We start from the raw sequence: 24875 nt of genomic DNA, 5'->3' as shown, positions 1-24875 counted from the left end.
ATAGACGAGTAGTTTGGTACTCCTTCGCGGCGTTAGCTTGGGCCTTATGGAATATTCGCAATAAGCTAACTATGGAAGGGGTTCTTATTGGCAAACCGGCTGACGCCTTATTCAAAATGATCGTTTACATGCAGCAATGGAGGATGCTTGGTGAAGTGGAAGGATAGAGGCCTCGTGGACGCGGCGATGGACTCTCTACGGCGGATGCATACGGACCTGGCGGTGTCGATGGGCTCCCGATGTCGCCATGTCTTCATCTCCGCCATGTACCTGGGGATGGTGTCTGATGCTATGTTTGAACCTGTTATCAGTCTGCTATTTGCATCTTGAGCTTTAGACTTTGTTAGGTCTGGGGACCTTGTACGCTGATTATGTGCTATGTGGGAGCGATGGCTCGTTATGTATCCCAACTATGTATGGTTATGTTGCTTTATTAATTTAAAGCAGGGCTAAGGCCTTCAGTTTAAAAAAAAAAAAAATATTGAATACTGAAAGAACCATGGTAATCAGACAAACATCCATGAGAGGCAGTAGGCTGGGATTGTACCAAAACATGTCAAATAATGTGTAGCATGATAACACACTCAATGACTCAACATATTTCGTCCCTAATGTATACCTGTGAAGCCTCATCTTCCATTGCACATGCGTCTATCAGTCATAGTAACATAAGAAACAATTGTGCTGATAAGGGTTCAGGTTGCCTTGTACAAGGTCGAGCATTGCAAGCTCATTCTCAGAGCTGTCAAAGACAAAAACGAAGTATAGTGTCGCCAAATGCTAATAGACCAGTTTTGTCCCTTGTAAAGAGATAAAGGAGATCATACGTCTTTTACCTTGTTGCAAGGTTAGTCAGATAATTTAAGTTTTTTCCTCACAAAATTTAATCGAAGTACCAATTTACACATGCTTAATAGATGTTTGGCGCTCTCCTTTAAAGATCTGAAGCATTTGCATACATGCTTAGTAGTCAGCACTCAGTAGCATACCGACCGAAAAGTCCTTTTGGATCATGGGCACCAGGCTCTTAGTGTATTAAAAATTCGAAAATTATATGTATATTTCAAAAAATTATGTAACAAAATTTTAAAAGTAGCTAATGATGTATTCCTCTAACGTATAAAATCTCAATTGCAAATGTTTTGTTTTCTGAGCTACACAAAAATGACAAAATATGAATATTTTTGAAGTATTTTTGTTCGTCCCAAAATACACATTATTTGCAGTTGAAAATTTACACGTTTGTGGGATACAATACTGACTACATCATGATTTATTTTCAGATTTTTTCTGAAACTTAGAAATATAATTTTTAATAATTTTTTTTTGAAAATGGATCACTGGTGCTTTAGAAACATCGGAATGTGCAAGCATGAGTAATACACCTCGTGACGATGATTTTTAGTTTTGTCCTTGTAGGTTCGAATATTACAGGAATCGATAAAATTTGTTCATGTAACTTGCACTTCAAATAGTTTTTATTAATTTTAGGAATTTTTCTACACGAACACCTAACACCTTAATTTCGAAAGCTGAAGGTAGAGGATTTCCATTTTAGACTCACACTAGAGAACGATGATTTTCACTTCAGAGAACTTCCATGTTAAATTTTTTTTGTTTTGCCTTTTATTACAGGTGGAGGTTTTACCCCTGTCAGTTGTAATAACAAACCTGAAATCTGTGACTTCTGCTGCTATAGTGCTATGCGGCTTTCTAAAATAAAAGCTAGGGGGATTGCCCTTTATTTGGAAAAAAATCCTTCATTTTAGTAGATTTTTTTTAAAATCAGTCTATGCAAACCTTTGATCCTCGCCATTTCTTAGTCAACTTTGACGGAATGACATTGCCAAGTAACTAGGATGTCATAGATTGCCTAGGATCTGCCGGACGGTGGAGTATGGAGGGCTAGGCATCATGAACCTTAAGTTACTAGGGTTTGCCCTACGTGCTCGCTGGTTGTGGCTGTGAAGGATGCGACGGGGCTGCTGGACCAAGCTCCCTCTCCAGGTTGAGCCTAAGGTATAGGATCTCTTCGATGCAGTGGATCCGTGATATCACCAGACCCTGAGTGTCCCCGTGCTCACGCAGTTCCTTCACCTGGTGGACGCGCTGCAACAGGTTGTTCTCGCTCCTAGCACCCCGAACCAAGTCGAGTGAAAGTTGAGCACGACGGCCAAGTATTCTGCGAGCACGACATACATGGTTTTATTCCTCGGGCTGGAATTCTTCCTATGCGGCAAGACCATTTGGAAACATGGGCTCCAACCAAATGCAAGATCTACATCAAGACCATTTGGAAGACATGGGCTCCAGCCAAATGCAGGATCCACATCTAGCTCGCAATGCAGCGGTAAATTTGAACGGCGGATCGCATGCTGCGGCATGGTATGCACTCCCAGTCCAACTGTCCTGTTTGCGAGCAGGCCCCTGAGACAGCGGGTCATCTCGCCCTCGGCTGTGTCCTTGCTAGGGAGGTTTGGCACGCCACGCTTCAGCGCTGCAACCTGTCGCACTTGATGCCATCGGCTGATGACATGCTACCAAGTGGTGGCCTAATTCAAGGCGACGAGTCCCGCAACAGCTCAGGAAAGGGTTTGATTCCCTTGTCCTCTACATGGTCTGGACCCTCTGGAAGGAGAGGAACAACCACGTCTTCGAGTGTTCAACGGAAACTGCTCGAGCTATCTGCAAGCGCATCGCCGAAGAAGTGGAGCTTTGGAAACTATTGGATGCAGTAGGGCTGGACAACTTTGGAGATAGGCTTCCAGTTTCATTTTGGGGCGATGTATTCTGTTGGCATGTGCGTGGTGGCCCAATCACTTACGCACGCCATGTACCTGCACCCTTTCGAATGTCGGAGCCGCGTAGTCCGTCTTTTTTCTTCTAATGCAATGACATGCAAAGCTTTTGCGTGTTTGCAAAAAAAAAAAAAAAAAGATGTGCCACTTACCAAAACCGAGATGATGAGGTGAAATGTTGTAATGATGTAACGGATATATGGTAAATGGTTAGGCAATGCTGTTGTCGAACTAATTCAGAGACAGAAACCTGTTTTCCATGGAAAACAGAGTTATACACCAAAAGAAGAGAATATAGCATTGCATTCATATATGATCAGACAAGAAAACTGTCTTACTACAGATGCATCATGCATGGCATGCGTCACATTTCAGGTTACAACTTACAACTCTTGGGCGGGAGATAGTAAGATATGTATGTCAGCCAGTAAGTTTTCATGCCGAATGGCCAGATGCTCAAGACTTCAGAGAACTGACAGGCCACTGGAGATGACCTCGAACACCAATCTGATTTCTTCTGGTAAATGTCTCCCGAATTCTGTACTGAAGACGACTAGAAAATTTCAACGGCTGAAGCGCTCCGAAATCGACTTTGGTATGAGGCTTGTTGTGTTTGATTGTTTCTCTAACCTGTGTCAAGTAGAGAGCAACGCTGTTAGAATTGCACTAAAGCATAAAAAGGGACATGGGAGGGTGAGGGCAGAAAGGATCGAGGGAGTAAGAACCTCGCAATCTCTTCTACAGATCTCATTATTTCCTCTGAACTTGTTTCAATCACTTGTCCTCCCAGTATCATTTCATCCAAAACTGTGTGCAGCTGCATTAAATATTACAATGAGCCGAAGAAGAATGGTGGTTATTCTTAAGTAGTACTCCTCATCAGTCATCACTATGACAGGAGAAAAGATTGTTGGGATGAACAACTGGAGTTTTGGTCTGACCAGAAAAAAATTGTGCATATCTACCATCAATTAAAGGGTGCAAACACTACAGCAAGAATGTGATTGAGGGTAGTAGCATCATAGACATCAGCAGGTTTTGGAGCTTCTTAGGGGCCAAAAGCATCACTAGCTTTCCTTTTCCTAAAAAAATCTCAATAATCAACAATCACCATTGCTTAGTAACGAATGTCTCTGGTCTTCTGTTTAAAGGTCAATAGGGTTGGCTCTTTCTCTATTTTTCTTCAAGCTCTCTGCCAGTGGAACACTGGACACTAATGATTAAATTACAGTTATTGTCTTCGTTGCTAAGATGTAGAGAAGACTTGGTATTACATCTATGAATGTTTTCTAACTTGTATTTCAAACTAAATCGTGCTTAAGATACCACTTCAACTGTGTTTATGGTTCTTTGTTCATCTGTAAATACTTCTGTAAATTTAAGGTATCTGCTACCCAGACACTGCAAAACTTCAGTGAGCTACTAGCATGACTTCACAGCATATACTTCTAGCAACAAAGTGCTTCAAAATTCAACTGTGATAATTTGATCAGTAGTGGATAATGAAATAGATATGCAGACCTTAAAAATCATATACTTAGCCAGAAAATGCTCCTTGGAATATAAATTGTGATAATTTGGTCGTAGCGGATAATGATATAGATATGCAACAAGCCATAACGTGAATCTTATTACATTTAAGTATTTGTTACATTGCACACTTTTATATATATTTCAAATAATACATGTGCCAAAAACATATTACATGCTTTTTTATGGTGGTGTCCTTTCTTTTCGCGAGAAACAGAATTTTCTGCTTTCGTCGAGAGAATCATAGCAGTGCCTATCTAGAATAAATATCAAACAAGTGAATCATGGTACCTTGTTGAAGTTAAATACAATGTCTAGCTCGCAAACATTCTTGAAGCATCTATTCAATGTTTCAACAAATACTGTGACAAGATAACGCTTCTTAAGATTAGTTGATGACCTTAAAGAGTTGATAAAAAGAACTTAAAGTGACAGAAACAAGAGAAAAATGATAAGTATTTCTACAAGCATTAGATGGACAAAAGAATGCATGCTAATAATGTGCTAGTGCAGTGACATGCATAAGTGTTTAGCAACAATCAGAATTTGAATAGAAAATACTGAGCAGAGTAGTAAGCAAGTTGTATATCAACATTGAATCCTGAAAGAACCATGGCAATTAGGCAAACATCCATGAGAGGCAGTAGACTGGGATTGTACCAAAACATGTGAAATAATGTGTTGCATGATAACACACTCAACATAATTGTCATAGTAACTGAAAAAAAATGTGCTGATAAGGGTTTAGGTTACCTTGTACAAGGTCGAGCATAGCAAGCTCATTCTCAGAGCTGTCAAAGACAAAAACGAAGTATAGTGTCGCCAAATGCTTGTAGACCAGTTTTGTCCCCTGCAAAGAGAAAAAGGAAATCATAATAATTCTTTTACCTTCTTACAACTTTTTGAAAGTGAAATGGTCGCAAGGTTAGTCAGATAATTTAAGTTTTGTCCTCACAAAAAATTAATCGAAGTACCAATTAATTTTACAACTGATTATTAATTGTTTGCAGTAACACATGCTAAATAACTGTTTGGCGCTCTCATGGGTAGTTTGTGTTGCGGCAATTATGTGGAGGAATAGAAGATCACATGCTAAATCAATAGTTTGTCTCTACGTTAGCTAGCTACTGATCACCTCTTCCAAGAGCTTGTACCGCTGAACCCTCGGCCTTCCCCGCGCAACACCAGGAGAAGGCGGCCCGGTGCCTTGGGTGGCACAGACGACGCCGCTTCCCAGATCTGACGCCGACCGCCGCAGCAGGAGGCGCCACCGCTGTTGCTCCTTCTTGACAAGATGTTGGCACTCTCATGCAACCACACATACAAAAAGATAATTATGATAGTTGGTGTTGCGCCCGTTAGGTGGAGTATTTGGAAGACCAGAAACCTTGCCTATTTGCAAAAAACTTGGCCTAGTGACCCATTTGTGGTTCTTTTCGAAGCTTGCTACTGGATTGACTTTTGGAGTAATTTGCAGGTGAAGGAGGGCGTAAAACTGGAACTACAACGGGGCGCAAAACTACTGGAGCAGGTCACGGCTGAAGTATTCAGGGACAGGAGGAGATGGGCGCCCTGGATGCCAAGACTGGAGAATTGAGGAGCTGGTAGAAATCATCAAAGGAAAAAGTGCTGCTGGAATGTTTCCTGGAGTTGTTGTCTGGGAGACGAGAAGCTTTGCTTGTTTCCTTTTGTTTCGACAAGGATAGGTTGGTGAGGAGAGGGTTTCCAGGGCAGTAGTAGCAGTTTGCTTCTCTCTGTTTTGTTAGAAGGTTTCTCCCCTGTCATCTTAGTTGGTTCAAAACCTGATTACCTGTGGTAGTTTGCTGTGTAAGGTGGAGACTTTGTAGCTGTTGATTTCTTCAATGGAAATCAGGGGAAACCCTTATTTTTTTTAAAAATACTTCCGCATCCAGACAAAGTTGAGAAAGTTATTTGGGGACGGAGGGAGTACAACTTATTGATGGTAAAATGGTCGCAAGGTTAGTCAGATAATTTACTCACTCCGATCCAAATTAATTGACTCAACTTTGTCTAAATACTTGAGTCAATTAATATGATTTGGAGGGAGTAAGTTTTATACTCTTAAAAATTTAATCGAAGTACCGATTTAATTTTACTCTCTTTTTTCATCTCGTTTCTTGTTTTGGCTTCCTTTTATTTCTGTTGGGTTTCATATTTAGCCTACCCCAACTTGTTTGGGAAAAAGGCTTTGACGTTGTTGTCGTAGTTGCCGTAGCAATTTAATTTTACAACTGATCATTAATTGTTTGCAGCAACTAAATAGCTGTTTGGCGCTTTCCTTTAAAGAGTTTTCTGAAGCATTTGCATACATGCTTAGTAGTCAGCAGTAGCACAGTTTGCATACAGATTGACTAGTAAGATAGCAAGTTAAGTTAGACCCAATTTCCTTCCAGGCAAGAATGTTCCAATTGTCCTTATTCACTGCTCGAATTTGCATATCAGTTCTCCCTTTTTGCACAAGATTTACTACTGGATTAGATTAGACGGGATAGCCAGCCTGAGAGGGTGCATTACCGGTCCAAAGATCGCATCGGTCTGAACGAAATTGCTCACGCCCTCCGGCCTCGCAGATAGCACTGCAAGAAGAGAGTCAGCTCAAGCACACTATACAAATGGTGGAAAGAACGGGAAAGTGAATCTAGTGTACATTGAAAGACGCTGCGGACGAGCTCCTGGTGCTTCTCGGGGTCCTGCATCCACACTTTAATCCGTGAACAGTAGAACAGAGAAAAACAAAGAACACAGCTTAGCCGCTAAGACATTTCATCAAGCACATCACTGATGTATGGCAGAAGTGGTTCTTGAACCGGGTGGGGAAATTAACCGAGCACGTGATGGGCGATTGAAGAGGAGAGAGGGCGTGAAGACAAAGAGGAAGGAGAGAGGAGAAAGGGGTGGAGGATGGAGATGGTTCGGGACCTGGAAGTTGTAGAATTTGAGGAGGCGGGGCTTTCCCAGAGTACTGATGACCATCACAGCTTGGATCATGGTCGCCGAAGAAGAGGAGGAGCCGGACGAGATCAGGACAGCCTTGCAGTTGGAGGGCATCAACACAGAGAACTTACAAAATACAAAATAATTGAGGAAGGCAATGTTAATTAAAAACACGGGAAATTTTATTCAAAAACGGCGCCTGTAGCTCAGTGGATAGAGCGTCCGTTTCCTAAGCGGAAAGTCGTAGGTTCGACCCCTACCTGGCGCGTGTAACGTGGCAGTTTGTTTGTTCTACTGTTTTTTTCTTCTCGAAGTTGATAAATGAAAAATAATCCTCCTCTCCCACACAATTTTCTTTCCTTCTCTTCCATGGAATCGCCTCCGTTTCCTAGCTAGGGATATAAACCGATCTGATACTTGTTATTTTTATATTCTTTACCATATTTTTGTTGCGGGTTCGGATCAAAGTGAATAATGATCGAATACAGACCCAAAGGCAGGTTATATCAAATTGTAGATATGAAATGGATTATATCGGGTTGAAGATATGGAATGGATTATATCGGCAGTGGATAATGAGCAATACACATAAAAATAGAATTACTTTGTCTTTGTTCTACTGTTTTTCTCTGATAAATGTAATATAAAACAATCCTCCTCTCCCACAGAATTTTCTCTCCTTCTCTTCCATGGAGTACCAACTCCAAACGCTTCCCATCCTAGCTAGAGCTATAAACCGATATGATATTGTTATTTTTATATTTTTTCATATTTTTGTTGCGGGTTTGGATCGAAGTGAATAATGGTCGAATACGGATCCAAATGCAGCTTATATCAAATTGTGGATATGAAAGGGTTATATAGGGTTGTAGATATGGAACGGATTATATCAGAAGCGGATAATTGAGAAAATATACACATAAAAATAAAATTACTTTGTGTTTGTTCTACTTTTTTCTCGAAGTTGATAAATGAAAAACAATCCCCTCGTCAAACGAATAATTTTTTTGTGAAGGGGCCTATATATAATTGGCATCACCACTCCTCAAAACAAGAACCAAAAGAGAGAGAGAGAGAGAGAGAGACACACACAAAAATAAGCCACCTGAGATCCATTTCACCAAATCACATCTCAGGAGAGGGGAATCACCGCTCCACCACCATCTTCATCACCATCTCCCTCCCCCCCCCCCCTCTCGTTAGCCATAGATTCTACTTGTAGTCTTGATCACAATTGGTGGAATTGTAAGATTATTCGATACCGATCTTAAGAATATCTACAAAATGCGTATGATTGTTGATCTTATCATGTGTGAGTAGTCCTCACGGGCTGAGGGTTGAGGCCTACCCTCGCAACATCATGTGCATCTAACTTTGCATGGGTGTTGCGCTTAATTTTCATTTAAGATTTGTATGATTGTATCTCCATCTCCTACCTCAATCTAGGACTTGTCAAGTACCCAAGACCCCAACGACTTAATGAGGTGAGATTAGTGGTAATCTTATGCTTCTTGCGAAACCCAGTGATAGTAGGGGAGTACAGTGGTAGTTTGAGATCCATTAGGAAATAACGGTCACATCATTAATCTTAAAATTTTGGTATGTGCTTAACACTTAATAATCCTTCATAACCAGCGCAACTGGAGTGATTGGGTTGGTCATTAGTCTGTAGATAACTAGCACGACTGGAGTCTGTAGTACATAAGGACGCTTCACCCACAAGAATCTAATCTGAATTGATTATGTACAACTACGCTTATTATTATCTTTTATCCCACTTCATGAACGCACAACTGCAGGTAAAACCTTAGCCATGTCATATCTCCATCCGTTGATTCATAAACCCCAAGTAAACTCGAAGATCCAGTAAGATGAATATTTTAGAAGTTAACAAGGTCCTGCTTGAGTAAATCACCACAGAAGTCGCTTCCCAAGGATCGATATAAACCTAGATCTTCTTGGAAAAAAAACAACTATACTACATCTGGTATTCGGGATCGAAAGTATCAGCTGGAATCGGAAGAATCCTCCGGTGGCGATTGGCCGAACGATTGGCGAGTAGGGTCTCTCCGTAGATCTGAGTCTTGACATCCCACACCCCACGGTGGACGCCACTTTCGTGGGAATGGCCACGATAGGTGCTGCAAAGGGTAGCACATGAGAGGTGCGGAGCACGGGAGATGTAGCCATCTACGGATCGATATTGCACGAAGACCAGAGTTTCCCTGGTTCAACACCTCTGAAGAGTAAAAGTCCTACTTCCTACTTATATGTATTGATTGGAGAATTACAACGGGTGCTGCAAGTCGACTATGTCGGCTCGCATGTAGGATGAAGGTGGAATCACCCCTCTAGGGTTCCTCGCCGAGGGTTTATATGGGCACCCTCGGTTAGGGTTTACAAAATGGTGAGTCGCTGACTCGCAGGCCTAATAGGCCATGTAACTACTCTCCTGGGCTATCTTCAAGCCCAGTTGCCAGCACCGTTTCCAAATCTAGTCAGCCGATGCAAGTCGAGTGAGGCCCTTAGGCCAGTCGGCCTAGACGAGTCCCTCTGGTGATAGGCCCCGTGGTCTATATCCCCATCAACAAGGCTCTCCTCTAAACTCCTATTACCCTTCTCGATAGTTGACATAAATGTTGTTAGATTTCTCCAGGTCTCTTTTGTGGAAAAGGAGTAGCTTGCCAATTGGTAGAAGCTAGGTTTAGTGGACAATGGATCAATGACTTATTGGAAATCCACAATGAACCGGAGCGATGGAGACTTGACGAAGGTAGCCGATATTGAAAAATGCCAGGACCGACCATGAACTTGATTTGTCTTCATTCGCAAGACCCATCCAAAATATCTCGAACTTTGTACTTAGGTTCATAACATTTGTTCTACAGTACTATTAGCAAAGAAACCATAGTTTAAGTAAGTGTATTATACATATACAGGACTAATTTCATTAACATGAGGTGTTCTTAACATATGGTACCTCGGGACTTTTTGTAAAAACATAAAGCCTTGATTCTTTGGTTTATAATTTCATTCCCAAGGGAATTGGAAAGGGATTTGGTGAAACTCGTTCAAATACCCTTGCACCCAAATCCACGGGTACGGTGGAGTGTCTACACAAATATAAGGGGGCTTGTATCTTTAAAATATCTCATCCAAAAACGTCTTGGTAAACGAACTATTGAGGAATTTTCAAAATCTTAAACTAGATGGGATAACCCCCTGCAATTTCTTGAATACACATAAAAATACACTAAAAATAAACAAAGCCTAATTGGCACGAAGCAATCAAATACTCACATCTCATCCACATATAGTTGTGATCTTGGTGTTGTTGTCATTTCAAGCCCTGACTAATGGTGATGGTCAGTTCACCATGGGATCTTACCAACCAGCAGCTGGTGGGGAAAAATTCTAGTCAAATGACCTCTAGAAAAATGTATACATTTGTATCAAAGCAAAATATGTGTGGGTAGAGATAGTTGATGTAGACTCATAAGGTAACCATTACCTAGTTTGAGATTTTGAGCACAAGGTGGCTAATTGGACGGCTATAGATGGATTTGTTTCTGGCCACCCAAACTCATGTCTTTTATTTACATGGCTGGAATTGACATCTTTTTTGCACCACTTGAAATGACACCAACATCAAGATCACATGGAAGACGTGGATACCACAGTAAACCATTCATTTTCCATGTTACTAATTATCAGAGTAATTGGATGCCTTTCTTTAAACAAAATAATCATTTGAATATACAAACATAAATGAGAATTGAACCCGCAATTAAATGACACAATCAGTTACGCAAGGGCATTTATCCACAGCATTACTAAGGAGCTACGTGGAAAAAATTCAAAATGAAATGAAAAAAATAAGTGGGCACACAAGTTCTTTTCCATTTATATTTATTATTTTCCTCATCCTACATATTGCCGAACGGAAATACGGAATTATGTAGTCAGGCATGAAGAGGTGGCTTTTGGACGTTGGTGCCCATTGTGTGAGGTGTCAGTTGAGGGATTTACGGGGGCTCAGCTCCATCCAAAAATATTTTCGTATATAGAGAGCGGAAGTTTCTTCTCCATGCTCATATCTTATTAGGACACTGCAGTACCCCACAGGACGAGAGAGAAGGAGAAGCGATTCGGTTGGTTTCAAAAAGTGGCAATTAGATACTAGGGAGCTCAATCTGGTAAGTGATCCTATCCTATCCCTTCTTCAGTGTACTCTGAGTTCTTCAATGGTGTTCTTGGAAATACAAAGGTTTCATTGTTTGGGTAAGGCTAATCTGGTTATGAGAATTGAATTCCGAACCTCAAATTCATGTAGTGTTGCTCTTTGGTTTTCCCGAAAGCTGCTTCTGTATGCTAGTAGAGGTTTGTGATTCTGTTAGTTCGTTTCTGTAACCATTGGAGTATAGAGGTGCTGGTCCTAATATTAAGGGTGATTTCGATTGATCTTCCTCTTCTTTCTTGCACCATGCTATAAAATTCATCAGTAGTTTTTTCCTTAGTTTCTAACATAATTAAGAGGAAATTCAGAGAAACCTTTACACTGCAGTGCTGCACCCTCCGGTTAAATTCAGGAATTAATCATGTTTCATGTGTTCCGTTTGAGAAGTTTCTGTATGTTTCCCCTTACAAAATAGATGTCCATCCAGTATCCTCTTGTACACAATTATCGGTCTTGAGATGCATCAGCCACTTCTTCTGAATTGCAAATGTTTCCATGGTGCAGTTATTCAGAAGTAGTGACTGTAAAACTAACCAGCACAAACAAAATTGTGTTCTTGCAGATGGAATAATCTGATAAGCCAACACCCTGACTGCTCAAATCCGTCCAGGCCTCCAATTCGAATAAATTCGGTCCAAATTCTTCCGAAACATGGGTGAAATTCCAGAAGCAGAGGGTACCAAGCTGACGCGGGAGCCACCATCCAGCTGCCTCAGCCTGAGAGTCTTCTATCTGAAGCTGAGCAGGTGCGAGCTGAACGAGGCCATGCTGGACACTCTGACCATCACCCACACCCCGCTCACCTCCGACACCGTCGTTGAAGCGATCGGCGACAGGGCAACCACCGACGACAACGGCAACGTGTCGTGCCCCCTCCACAGAGACCGCGTCAACACAGCGTCGCGAGAGGCCACCTTCGTGAGCACGGAGACCGTGAGGATGGCCGGGAGCGTGCGGTTCGAGGTCCGGGTCGGCAAAGACGAGAAGCTCCTCGTGGGGATCATGGAGATGTGCGACGTGCCGGATGGTTTCGGCGGGGTGGAGAAGAACGGCTGCTGGGTCATGAAGTGTCAGGTCTCCATGCAGCGCGGCTCAGGGTTTCTGAAAAGCGCCGGCGAGGACGCGAAGTCGCCGATGATCGAGGTGTACGTGGCGAGCCTGTTCCGGGGCAATCCGATCGTCTTCACCAAGGCGATGAAGCTGCGGTTCAGGACGAGGAGGCGTCAGGTGAAGGCGCCTTTCATGGAGCCCATCCCTGAATGCGGCGAGCACGCCGAGGACACGAAAGAAACGCCGCCGGCTGACCAGAAGCATGACCCACAGGTAGTTCCAGACATCCATTCAGAATGTTTAATCACATTTCGAAAAAAGAATCAGAATGTTTAATCACATCCTGAATTGCAGTGCTGTTGCTAAATATTTGAACTGCATCTTTCCCTCAGGAACTATCGGAGTACCGGTGCTACAAACCGGAGCCGGGCATTGACGACGTCGACCTCGACAGCTTGTACGCGCGAACTGCTGGCCTGGAAGGAGAGGATAGCGAGCTCTCGTGGTTCACCGCCGGCGTCAGAATCGGCGTCGGCATCAGCCTAGGCATCATCCTCGGCGTCGGCGTCAGCGCTGGGCTTCTGGCACGTTCTTACCAGTCTACCTCCAGGAATCTGAGGCGGCGGTTAATCTACGGCCTGCTCTGAAATGGCAGCTGATATTCCAACGCAGGGAACCAGGAGGTCCAGGACACAACAACTCTGCTTCTCGCCGAATCAATGTGACCCTTTTTAGGGAAAAAAGAAGGTCAAATTAGTGTGAATGGAGATTTCTGTTCTGGACTGTGTTTGTACATTCTTCAGTCTGTTATATAGAAACACTCGTCTTGCGCTGCAGATCTCAACATGCTAACTGAACATGTATCGCGTTACAACTTACAAACGGTTACTGTGTCGAAAGTGACGACTGGGAACCATAGTTCTTTATTGGAAAAAGTTGACCGGGGGGCGAAACCCTAGACCCCACCACTAGACCCCCATCCACCCACTGCTCCCCCCGCTAGACAAGTCTGTGTGGCACCAATGAGGAGGAGGGAGGGGGGCTTGCTTCGCGCATCTCGACCGGATGGGACCTGCAGCCAGTGGAGCCCTCTGATGCGATGGTGCTAGCCCCTGGTGCCACCTCCATGCTTCTTCCGCGGTGCGACTGGGGGGGGGGGACGTGTTGTGGCTGGCCATGGTTGGCTACGAACATATCTTAACAGGCCGGGGCCTGTGGTCAACCTACTGTTCTCCTCTGGTGGTCGACGGCCCTTTCTGGTGGTGTTGTGGGGCACGAGCCTGGTTGTTGGGACCGGGCCGAGGCCTCGATGCGATGCTGCCGAGGGTTGGGTACCGTTTGTGGGTGTTCCGCTGCAGCGATGCGTGCGGTGGGGGGGTCCGATTCACTGAGCTGGTCGGTGGCAGCGAACCCACCGCACACTCCCCCCGAGCGTATATGGGCTCGGCCCATTAAGTTGATCGTCCGCACACCCCAGGCGGGAGGCACTGGGCCAGCCCAGTAACTTTCCTCTCACCAGGGGGAGGGGGGGCTCGCGTCGCGCATCTCGATCGGATGGGACCTGCAGCCAGTGGAGCCCTCTGATGCGATGGTGCTAGCCCCTGGTGCCACCTCCATGCTTCTTCCGCGGTGCAACTGGGGGGGGGGGACGTGTTGTGGCTGGCCATGGTTGGCTACGAACAGATCTGAACAGGCCGGGGCCTGTGGTCAACCTACTGTTCTCCTCTGGTGGTCAACGGCCCTTTCTGGTGGTGTCGTGGGGCACGAGTCTGGTTGTCGGGACCGGGGCCGAGGCCTCGATGCGATGCTGCCGAGGGTTGGGTACCGTTTGTGGGTGCCTACCGCAGGCGATGCGGTGGGGGGGCTCCCATTCACCGAGCTGGTCGGTGGCAGCGAACCCACCGCACACTCCCCCCGGGCGTATATGGGCTCGGCCCATTAAGTTGATCGTCCGCACACCCCAGGCGGGAGGCACTGGGCCGGCCCAGTAACTTTCCTCTCCTTTCTTTCTTTTTTCTTCTGCTATTTCATTTATGTTTTGCTGAATATGAACAAAATTTGAATCTAAACTTTCTGAAAATTTGAACAAATTTAGAATCTGAACATTGGTCGAATTTCAATATTTTCGCATTCGAATTTTTTTGAACAGATTTCAAATTTGAACGGTTTTCAAATTTAAACGGTTTTCAAATTTGAACGATTTTCAGATTTGAATGGTTTTCAAATTTGATCATTTTTGAATTTAAACATTTTGTTTATATTTTCGCATTTGAAAAATATTTTGAACAGATTTCAAATTTGAACGGTTTTCAAATTTGAACAGGTTTCAGATTTGAACGGTTTTCAAATTTGAACATTTTTTAATTTAAACATTTTCTCAATTTGAACAATTTTTAAAAATTAAAAATTTTCGGACGTACCCAGTGCTGAGAGCTCCCGCACTGTGCGGGGTCTAGGGAATGTGTTAGTTGCAAGCCTTACCCTCACGAAGTGCAATGTGAGGAGACCGCGACTCGAACCTGGGACCTATCGGTCACAGGCGGTGAGGCTCTACCGCTGCACCAGGCCCGCCCTTCAAAAATTAAAATTTTTCGAATCTGAAAAAATATAAACAAAACCGAAAACAAAAAAATAGAAAGAAAAACAGAAAAAGAAACCAGAAAAGAAAAAAAGCAAAAGGAAAAACGAACTACTACATGCTAAACATACACAAATGGGCCTGGCCCATACCCGACCAGGGGGTGTGCGGTGGCCGGTAGCCACCGACCTGGTCGGTGTATAGGTTTTGCCATGCGGTGGTGGCAGCGGCTGCACTCATCTCTCCTTGTTGTTCTGTCATGCTCTTGGAGGAGCGTTGTGTGATGTTGCGGACATCGAAGCTTCTTCCATCGGATTTGCCGTCGGGGCGATGCTATGATCCCGACTGGCTGGGGCGGCATACACAGGCCAAGGCTCGATTCAGAGGCGGTTGCTCTCTCGATTCTTGTTGTTGGTGTCGGCGATGAGCTCGATGAGGAAAAGAGGACGGAAGCACGAGACTTTAAATCCAGTCACAATCGGCTGTTTCACTCCCGCTACGAGTGAGGGAAATGTTAAAGTATGTATACGTAGAGATAGACTAGGACTCTAGACCTTCTTGTATTCTAAGACTAGCCCTTCTGTGTACCTTTTTATATACCCCGTGAGGGTCATCCAAATAAAACATGAAATAAATATTAGGGGTCTATATTTTCTACATGGTATCAGAGCGGTTAACCTCGCGGCGCCGATCCTAGGTCCTCCCACAACTTTCGCATCGCACCGCCCCCGAGGAGATCTTGATCAATGATCAGATCGGTATCTTTAGATTAAATTAGAATATTATATCCAAATTTCCGAACTTTCTTAGATTAGATTCAGTTTAGCCAAATAAATTCGTAGATATCAGCCTCCCTCACAATTCCGGTGCAAATTGGTTTTTTTTTTTAGCAGAGCAAATTGGTGTTCACCGCGGCGGCGCAATGAGCAGCATGCAGGCCCGGGAACCTTCGGCTAATCGGCCCACGCACCCGCTCGCTCGAGACCCAAGACCAGGTCGATGGCTACCGGCCACCGCACACCCCCTGATCGGGTATGGGCCAGGCCCATTTGGGTCTGTGCAGTTTGTTTTTGCTTTTTTTTCTTTTCTGGTTTCTTTTTCTGTTTTCTTTTCTTTTTTCTGTTTTCGGTTTTGTTTATATTTTTTTAGATTCGAAAATTTTAATTTTAAAAATTTGTTCAAATTGAAAAAAACTAAATTAAAAATTGTTCAAATTTGAAAACCGTTCAAATCTAAAAACCGTTCAAATTTAGAAACCGTTCAAATATGAAATTTGTTCAAATTCAAAAATTGTTTAAAATTTTAAAATGTTCAAATGTAAAATTTGTTCAAATTTAAAATTTGTTCACATCGAAAATTGTTCAAAGTAGAAAATTGTTCAAATTAAAAAAATGTTTAAATTAGAAAATAGTTTAAACTTAAAATTGTTCAGATTAGAAAATTGTTGAAACTTAAAATTGTTCAAATTTAAAATTTGTTCCAATTTGAAAATTGTTCAAAAGTTTTTTTAAAAAAAGCGAAAATCTTTTAAAATTGTTCAAAGCATAGATGCTCAATTTTAATTTTTAAAGTATTCAGATTTTGATAATTTTTTATTTTTCAAAAATATTCAAATAGTAAAAATTTAACAAACAGAAAAGAAACGAAAAAAGAAAAGCCTACCTGTTTCTGTTGGGCCGGGCCCAGTAAGCCACGTTGGGGGTGTGCGGTGCGTTCTCCCGCACCGACCAGCTCGGCGTATAGGAGCTCCCGCATCGTCTAGATCGACGGTGCAAAAACCTATCTATCGCCCGTTAGCGGGGGGTAATATGCCCCGCCAGCTAACGGGGCGATTTGGGCCGCGGCCCGTCAACGTGAAGGCTTCGGTTTCTCCGGTTTTTCTTCCTTTTTTTAATGGTTTTTCTTTTTCTGTTTTTTCTTTTTGTGTTTCTTTTTTTTTGCTATTGAACAAATTTTAAATTCGAGTAGATTTCAAAAATAAGAAAATTTCAAAGTTAACCAAATTTAAGTTTGAGAAATTTTCAAAATTAAGCAAATTTTAAATCTGAGAAGATTTCGAATCTAAACAAATTTCAAATTTGAGCATTTTCCATTTTGAAATTTACGAAATTTAAATACAGAGTAAATTTTTTGAACAAATTTTAAATATAACAAATTTTTGTTCAGAGTCGAATTGTTTTCAAGCTTCGAAAAAATGGACTGCAACTTAGCTACAGTTGGATTGTTGTGATTATTAAGAAACTTTATTGTAGTTATTTTGAGTAAGCGGATGAACAAATGGGCCGGCCCATCCAGAATCTCCTTCATGCGACGCGTACTAGCTCCTCATTGGAGCGATGCCAAGTTACCTCCTGGACTAGGCCGTCTACACTAAGCCATGAGCCATCTGCCCGGTCGCCGCCACTGCACCGATCCAAACTGCTGATTCAGGACGCTAAGCTGTATGAATACAACATGCTGCGAGCTAAGATCTTCGTTGAGTACATACACGAGACGCGACATCACTATCCACATGCCAGGCCGGTGTGGATTCATCGCCGACTTCTCACGGACAGCACGACATCGACATCATCGTCGCCACGAGGGACGCCTCCAAGCGACAGACTCCGTTGACTCGCTTGCTGCTCCGACATCGCCGAAACATCATTGCCAAGGTCTACATCACCATGGTCGTTATTGATACCTTCGTCAACACACCGCGGCCGCCATACAACATTGTCCACACGATGAACATACGACTACGACGCCCTCTATTGTCATCGATATCTTCGTCAACACACTGCAACTGCCACACAACATTGTCCACATGATGGACATACAACTACGACGCCCTCTGACGGTATTACTGCAAGGCAACATGACAACGACGCCGACATTGTCCGCGTCTCACGACATGACACCGACGACGGCATCGACCGCGTTCGACGGCTAAGACTGCATCGACACCCCGGCATCACTATTGTGATAGCCCCTAGAACCATACACATGGTTCTAGCAAAACTTTGTGTGCTTGGTGGGCATCCTCTAGTCCCGGCAAAATTGGTGGTCTCACTTATGAACGCGTCCTCTGGCATGTGCCAGACGCCTCCGCCGGTACCTTTCAAGGTGCAAAACGTCGGCCATGACAGCAGCACCGTTCAAAAAAAAGGAAAAGAAACCACGCAATTTTTTGCACCTTCGGCGAAGGCGGCTACCACGTATGACTACATCATAGACCATGACTACTTCGACCACGGCTACATCACGTTCGGCTACCTCGACAAAGACATCATGACAACGTCTATAGCTACACATTGGCAACAACTCGAGTCGACAATGTCCGTGTCATCACTTGCGTACATGACACTCCCGTTGTGACTGTGGGAGGAAAGAGAAGGCACTAGAAGGGGACGCAGTGATGATGACAAGGAGGAGAAGAGGACAGAAGCACGAGACTTCAAATCCAGTCGCAATCGTCCGCTTCTCTCCCGCTACGACTGAGAGGGAATGTTAGAGTAAGTATACATAGAGATAGACTAGGACACTAGACCTTGTATTCCAAGTCTACCCCTTCGGTGTACCTCTTTATATACCCCATGAGGGTCATCGAAATAAAACACGAAACAAATATTAGGGTTCTATATTTTTTACAACCTCGTCTACTTGGGCCGGCAACCCTCGCTGATGTGTTGTCGGCGGTGCTGGCGTCGTTGTCTGGCTTTTGAGTCAGGATGGGACTTCGGCATAAGCCGTGCAAGGCATTGGCCATTGCTAGTGACGATGATGTCTTCGACGCTATTTTCCTTCTTGGAGGCGACACCAAAATATCCCTCCTTTCTCGTAGCTGGATCCTATTTCCGTGCACATCTTGGGCGCTTCTCCGATGGGGGCTAGGTTGTCTACTTTGTCTTTGGGCGCACCCTTTCACCTTCTGTGAGCTCGTCGCCGCCATTGTCTTCCCAGCTGCATATACATGGTGGATTGCTTGGTTCGATCGGTGGGGGCTAGGTTGTCTACTTTATCTTTAGGCACAGCCTTTCACCTTCTATGAGCTTGTCGCCGCCATTGTCTTCACAACTGCATATACACGGTGGATTGCTTGGTTCGATCGGCTACCTAGAAACCCAAGGATGGCTATCTAGGGTGGTGTCATGCCATGGGTGATGTCAGTGGTATCTCCTAATGTTGTGGGAGCGATGTGTCATTGGGTGAGCATCAAGGTTGTGCTTTTAGGGGTAGTGGCTGGGCTAGGGTGAAAGCCCGACAAAGCTTTAGCAAGTTCAAGCCTTCCGTTGCTGTCATGCTCTGCTGCTGCAAGGGAGATTTGTTGGTTGCGGTACGTATCGACCCTTCCAACAGGACCCTCCCAACAGATGAGATGACTAGGCCTCCTCGACGAGCTCAAGCCTTCTAGTTTAGTTAGTGTAGTTCTTTGTTGTTTTGCTGGGCCTCCTCGATGAGTTTAAGCCTTCTACCTAGTGTAGCTTGTCTCCTTCTTTCTGTTGTTTTCCGCATGACTTTAAGCCTCTACCTAGTGTAGCTTGTCTCCTTCTTTTGTCTTTATTAGCTTAAAGCTGGGCTCGTCGCTACAGGAATGGCACGACACGCCGAGGGCCTTTTATACGCCGACGGCCAAAAGTTGGGGTCGTCGGCGTATGGCCCAACCAGGCTAGCCTGCCAATCCGACCCTCGGTGTAGCATTGCCGTCGGCGTAGCAAGGTCTATGCCGAGGGCAGCCCTCAACATACCTTTGTCCCTAGGCGTAGACAGGGCTACGCCGATGGCCACCCTCGGCGTAGGCCATCCTTCAAATTTGTCTAATTTTGTAAAAATCATAACTAATTCATATGATGTCACAAAAACGCGTATAAGGTATTAAAATGTTCAAAAAAACATCCTCTATCCGTTTATGTCAAAATCATGCATATTTGAATCATGTACAGTACCATGTTAACATAGTAACAATTTAAACACTTTCTTATATGTCCTCGGGTTCCCGTTTTGGCCAGATGGCAATTTAAATGAAGTCAAAAAATCCCGCGGAGCCGCATGGCCTCATTTTATGTGTCCTAGTAACCACTCCAAATGAAGGAATTGGGATACGACAATTATTTTGGAAAACCCTTCACTAACAGGGCTATCAAGTCCGGAGTTCTATGGATTTTAGGGGAATGGGTAGGAAACGGCCTGTGACACCGCATAGTTTGTCGGAACGAGGCCATATTTGGCACGTGTGTGGGCCCTAGGATGGGAAGCAAGGCTCCATGCGTGGATTTTCATTCCGACCCATGGGTGATGGTTTTTTTTCATTTTCGGGGTGCCAAAACAGGTTTTTTTTTTGTGAAGCACTACATGGGGCGCATTTTAGTATTGCGCGAGACTTCCGCGTAGTGGTAGGACACCGCTTTCGCACCACATATCACATGCCATATATGCGCGCTACCTATTTGGGAATTCCTGTGGCTTCCTGCGGTGTCCCACCGAATCCGCTGGAAACTAGCCAGATTTGAACTAGGGGTACACTTTTCTTCGCTCAATAAATTCCGGGAAAAATATTTTTAGGTCTACGACACATCACTTTATGTGCTAAATTTTTTCCGTTTAGCGCGCTGGTAAACAGGTGCACCAGCGCTCCCGGTACGGCCATACCGCATCTCCGTGGGGGCCCGTTTTGGCCAGATGACAATTTAAACGAAGTCAGAAAATCCCGCGGAGCCGCATGGTGTCATTTTATGTGTCCTAGTAACCACTACAAAAGTCGGAATCGGTATACTGCAATTATTTTGGAAAACCCTTCACAAATAGGGCTATCATGTCCGGAGTTCTATGGCTTTTAGGGAAAATGAGTAGGAAACGGTCTGTGACCGGAACAAGGCCATATTTGGCATGTGCGTGGTCCCTGGGATGGGAAGCAAGGCGCCTGGAGCGGCTTTACAATCCGACCCATGGGCAATGGTTTTTTCATTTTCGGGGTGCCAAAACGGGTTTTTTTTTTTGTGAAGCAGCTACATGGGACGCATTTTAGTATTGCGCGAGACCTCTGTGTAGTGGTAGGACACCACCTTCGCACCACGTATCACATGCCATATGTGCGCGCTAGCTATCTGGGAATCCCTGCGGCTTCCTGCGGCGTGCCGCCGAATCCGCGGGAAACTGACCGGATTTGAAGTAGGGGTACACTTTTCATCGCTCAATAAATTCCGAAAAAAATGTTTTTAAGTCTACGACACATCAATTTATGTGCTAAGTTTTTCCGTTTAGCGCGATGGCGAACAGGTGCACCAGCGCGCCCGGTACGGCCATACCGCATCTCCGTGGGGGCCCGTTTTGGCTAGAGGGCAATTTAAATGAAGTCAGACAATCTCGCGGAGCCGCATGGTGTCATTTTATGTGTCCTAGTAACCACTCCAAAAGTCGGAATCGGTATACTGCAATTATTTTGGAAAACCCTTCACAAATAGGGCTATCATGTCCGGAGTTCTATGGCTTTTAGGGGAAATGAGTAGAAAACGGTCTGTGACACCGCATAGTTTGTCGGAACGAGGCCATATTTGGCACGTGCGTGTTCCCTGGGATGGGAAGCAAGGCCCCGGGAGTGGATTTACAATCCGACCCATGGGCGATGGTTTTTCATTTTCGGGGTGCCAAAACGGGTTTTTTCTGTGAAGCAGCTACATGGGGCGCATTTTAGTATTGCGCGAGACCTCCGTGTAGTGGTAGGACACCGCCTTCGCACCACATATCACATGCTATATGTGCGCGCTAGCTATCTAGGAATCCCTACGGCTTCCTGCGGTGTCCCGCTGAATCCGATGGAAACTGACCGGATTTGAACTAGGGGTACACTTTTCATCGCTCAGTAAATTCTGGGGAAAATATTTTTAGGTCTACGACACATCACTTTATGTGCTAATTTTTTTCCTTTTAGCGCGATGTTGAACGGGTGCACCGGCGCATGATGCGTGTAGTTGACACGTCCGTTGGGAACCCCAAGAGGAAGGTGTGATGCGCACAGCAGCAAGTTTCCCTCAGTAAGAAACCAAGGTTTAATCGAACCAGTAGGAGTCAAGAAGCACGTTGAAGGTTGATGGCGGCGGGATGTAGTGCGGCGCAACACCAGGGATTCCGGCGCCAACGTGGAACCTTCACAACACAACCAAAGTACTTTGCCCCAACGAAACAGTGAGGTTGTCAATCTCACCGGCTTTCTGTAACAAAGGATTAGATGTATAGTGTGGATGATGATTGTTTGCAGAAAACAGTAAAGAACAATAGCAGCAGATTTGTATTTCAGATGTAAAGAATGGACCGGGGTCCACAGCTCACTAGAGGTGTCTCTCCCATAAGATAGCATGTTGGGTGAACAAATTACAATCGGGCAATTGACAAATAGAGAGGGCATAACAATGCACATACATGACATGATGAATATTGTGAGATTTAATTGGGCATTACGACAAAGTACATAGACCGCTATCCAGCATGCATCTATGCCTAAAAAGTCCACCTTCAGAGTTATCATCCGAACCCCTTCCAGTATTAAGTTGCAAAACAACAGACAATTGCATTAAGTATGGTGCGTAATGTAATCAATAACTACATCCTCTGACATAGCATCAATGTTTTATCCCTAGTGGCAACAAGTACATCCATAACCTTAGAGGTTTCTGTCACTCCCTGCATTCACGGAGACATGAACCCACTATCGAGCATAAATACTCCCTCTTGGAGTTAAGAGTAAAAACTTGGCCAGAGCCTCTACTAATAACGGAGAGCATGCAAGATCATAAACAACACATAGGTAATAGATTGATAATCAACATAACATAGTATTCTCTATCCATCGGATCCCGACAAACACAACATATAGAATTACGGATAGATGATCTTGATCATGTTAGGCAGCTCACAAGATCCGACAATGAAGCACATGAGGAGAAGACAACCATCTAGCTACCGCTATGGACCCATAGTCCAGGGGTGAACTACTCACTCATCACTCCGGAGGCGACCATGGCGGTGAAGAGTCCTCCGGGAGATGAATCCCCTCTCCGGCAGGGTGCCGGAGGTGATCTCCCGAATCCCCCGAGATGGGATTGGCGGCGGCGGCGTCTCAGTAAGGTTTTCCGTATCGTGGCTCTCGGTACTGGGGGTTTCGCGACGAAGGCTTTAAGTAGGCGGAAGGGCAACGCGGGGGCCACACGAGGCCCCCACACGCCGGGCCGCGCGGCCAAGGGCCAGGCCGCGCCGCCCTGTTGTGTCGGCGCCTCGTGGCCCCACTTCCTTTCCCCTCGGTCTTCCGGGAAGCTTCGTGCAAAAATAGGACCCCGGGCTTTGATTTCGTCCAATTCCGAGAATATTTCCTTTGTAAGATTTCTGAAACCAAAAACAGCGAAAACAAAGAATCGGCTCTTCGGCATCTCGTTAATAGGTTAGTGCCGGAAAATGCATAAATACGACATATAATGTGTATAAAACATGTAGATATCATCAATAATGTGGCATGGAACATAAGAAATTATCGATACGTCGGAGACGTATCGAGCATCCCCAAGTTAGTTCTCGCTCGTCCCGAGCAGGTAAACGATAACAAAGATAATTTCTGGAGTGACATGCCATCATAACCTTGATCATACTATTGTAAACATATGTAATGAATGCAGCGATCAAAAAAATGGTAATGACATGAGTAAACAAATGAATCATAAAGCAAAGAGTTTTCATGAATAGTACTTAAAGACAAGCATCAATAAGTCTTGCATAAGAGTTAACTCATAAAGCAATAAATTAAAGTAAAGGTATTGAAGCAACACAAAGGAAGATTAAGTTTCAGCGGTTGCTTTCAACTTATAACACGTATATCTCATGGATAATTGTCAACATAGAGTAATATAACAAGTGCAATATGCAAGTATGTAGGAATCAATGCACAGTTCACACAAGTGTTTGCTTCTTGAGGTGGAGAGAAATAGGTGAACTGACTCAACATAAAAGTAAAAAAAAGGTCCTTCGCAGAGGAAAGCATCGATTGCTATATTTGTGCTAGAGCTTTTATTTTGAAAACAAGAAACAATTTTGTCAACGGTAGTAATAAAGCACATGTATCATGTAAATTATATCTTACAAGTTGCAAGCCTCATGCATAGTATACTAATAGTGCCCGCACCTTGTCCTAATTAGCTTAGACTACCGGGATCATCGCAATACACATGTTTTAACCAAGTGTCACAAAGGGTACCTCCATGCCGCCTGTACAAAGGTCTAAGGAGAAAGCTCGCATTTTGGATTTCTCGCTTTTGATTATTCTCAACTTAGACATCCATACCGGGACAACATGGACAACAGATAATGGACTCCTCTTTAATGCATAAGCATGTAGCAACAATTAGTGTTCTCATATGAGATTGAGGATATATGTCCAAAACTGAAACTTCCACCATGATTCATGGCTTTAGTTAGCGGCCCAATGTTCTTCTCTAACAATATGCATGCTCTAACCATTAAAGTGGTAGATCTCCCTTACTTCATACAAGACGGACATGCATAGCAACTCACATGATATTCAACAAAGAGTAGTTGATGGCGTCCCCAGAAACATGGTTATCGCACAACAAGCAACTTAATAAGAGATAAAGTGCATAAGTACATATTCAATACCACAATAGTTTTTAAGCTATTTGTCCTGTCGTTGCCTAATCGACGGTACCCCGGAGGAGGGATCCTCACGAGGGGGAGAAGAAGTAGGGTC

The 24875-nt window shown here is 44.2% G+C and overlaps 2 protein-coding genes and 1 non-coding gene across 4 annotated transcripts; 2 read left to right on the top strand and 1 right to left on the bottom strand.

Annotated features, from left to right (window-relative positions):
- Positions 1-3083: 3083 nt before the first annotated feature.
- On the bottom strand, positions 3084-7379 carry LOC124697096 (AP-3 complex subunit sigma-like). Its single transcript, XM_047229731.1, has 7 exons — positions 7269-7379; positions 6997-7039; positions 6864-6925; positions 5082-5178; positions 4620-4690; positions 3524-3615; positions 3084-3428 (listed from the first exon to the last, which is right to left on the bottom strand). The coding sequence occupies exons 1-7, from the start codon at positions 7335-7337 to the stop codon at positions 3362-3364; spliced, it is 501 nt and encodes a 166-aa protein (XP_047085687.1). The 5' UTR covers positions 7338-7379; the 3' UTR covers positions 3084-3361.
- Positions 7380-7478: 99 nt separating this feature from the next.
- Positions 7479-7551, top strand: TRNAR-CCU. Its single transcript has one exon. It is a non-coding gene; the product is annotated as a tRNA-Arg (tRNA).
- A 3707-nt stretch (positions 7552-11258) lies between these two features.
- Positions 11259-13267, top strand: LOC124697094 (uncharacterized protein At1g01500-like). Of its 2 annotated transcripts, none has more exons than XM_047229727.1 (3): positions 11259-11479; positions 12083-12843; positions 12963-13266. In XM_047229727.1, the coding sequence occupies exons 2-3, from the start codon at positions 12172-12174 to the stop codon at positions 13215-13217; spliced, it is 927 nt and encodes a 308-aa protein (XP_047085683.1). In that variant the 5' UTR covers positions 11259-11479; positions 12083-12171; the 3' UTR covers positions 13218-13266. The 2 variants fall into 2 exon arrangements, with proteins under 2 accessions (XP_047085683.1, XP_047085684.1); XM_047229728.1 differs by lacking the exon at positions 11259-11479 and adding an exon at positions 11488-11564 and having other exon boundaries at positions 12963-13267.
- Positions 13268-24875: the final 11608 nt, after the last annotated feature.

This window comes from Lolium rigidum, chromosome 3, assembly GCF_022539505.1.
Source record: "Lolium rigidum isolate FL_2022 chromosome 3, APGP_CSIRO_Lrig_0.1, whole genome shotgun sequence".
NCBI classification, from domain to species: Eukaryota; Viridiplantae; Streptophyta; class Magnoliopsida; order Poales; family Poaceae; genus Lolium; species Lolium rigidum.
The sequence above is the reverse complement of the archived record's forward strand: the minus strand, read 5'-3'. Positions and strand labels throughout refer to the sequence as shown.

Bases quoted from the DNA above. Each gene is read 5' to 3' on its own strand.
- LOC124697094 (XM_047229728.1), top strand. From the start codon at position 12,172: ATGGGTGAAATTCCAGAAGCAGAGGGTACCAAGCTGACGCGGGAGCCA. The intron at 12,844-12,962 runs GTAGTTCCAGAC...TCTTTCCCTCAG, and splicing joins ACCAGAAGCATGACCCACAG to GAACTATCGGAGTACCGGTG.
- LOC124697096 (XM_047229731.1), bottom strand. From the start codon at position 7,337: ATGATCCAAGCTGTGATGGTCATCAGTACTCTGGGAAAGCCCCGCCTC. The intron at 5,179-6,863 runs GTAATGCACCCT...TTCTCTTTGCAG, and splicing joins CCGATGCGATCTTTGGACCG to GGGACAAAACTGGTCTACAA. The intron at 4,691-5,081 runs GTAACCTAAACC...ATCTTGTCACAG, and splicing joins TATGCTCGACCTTGTACAAG to TATTTGTTGAAACATTGAAT.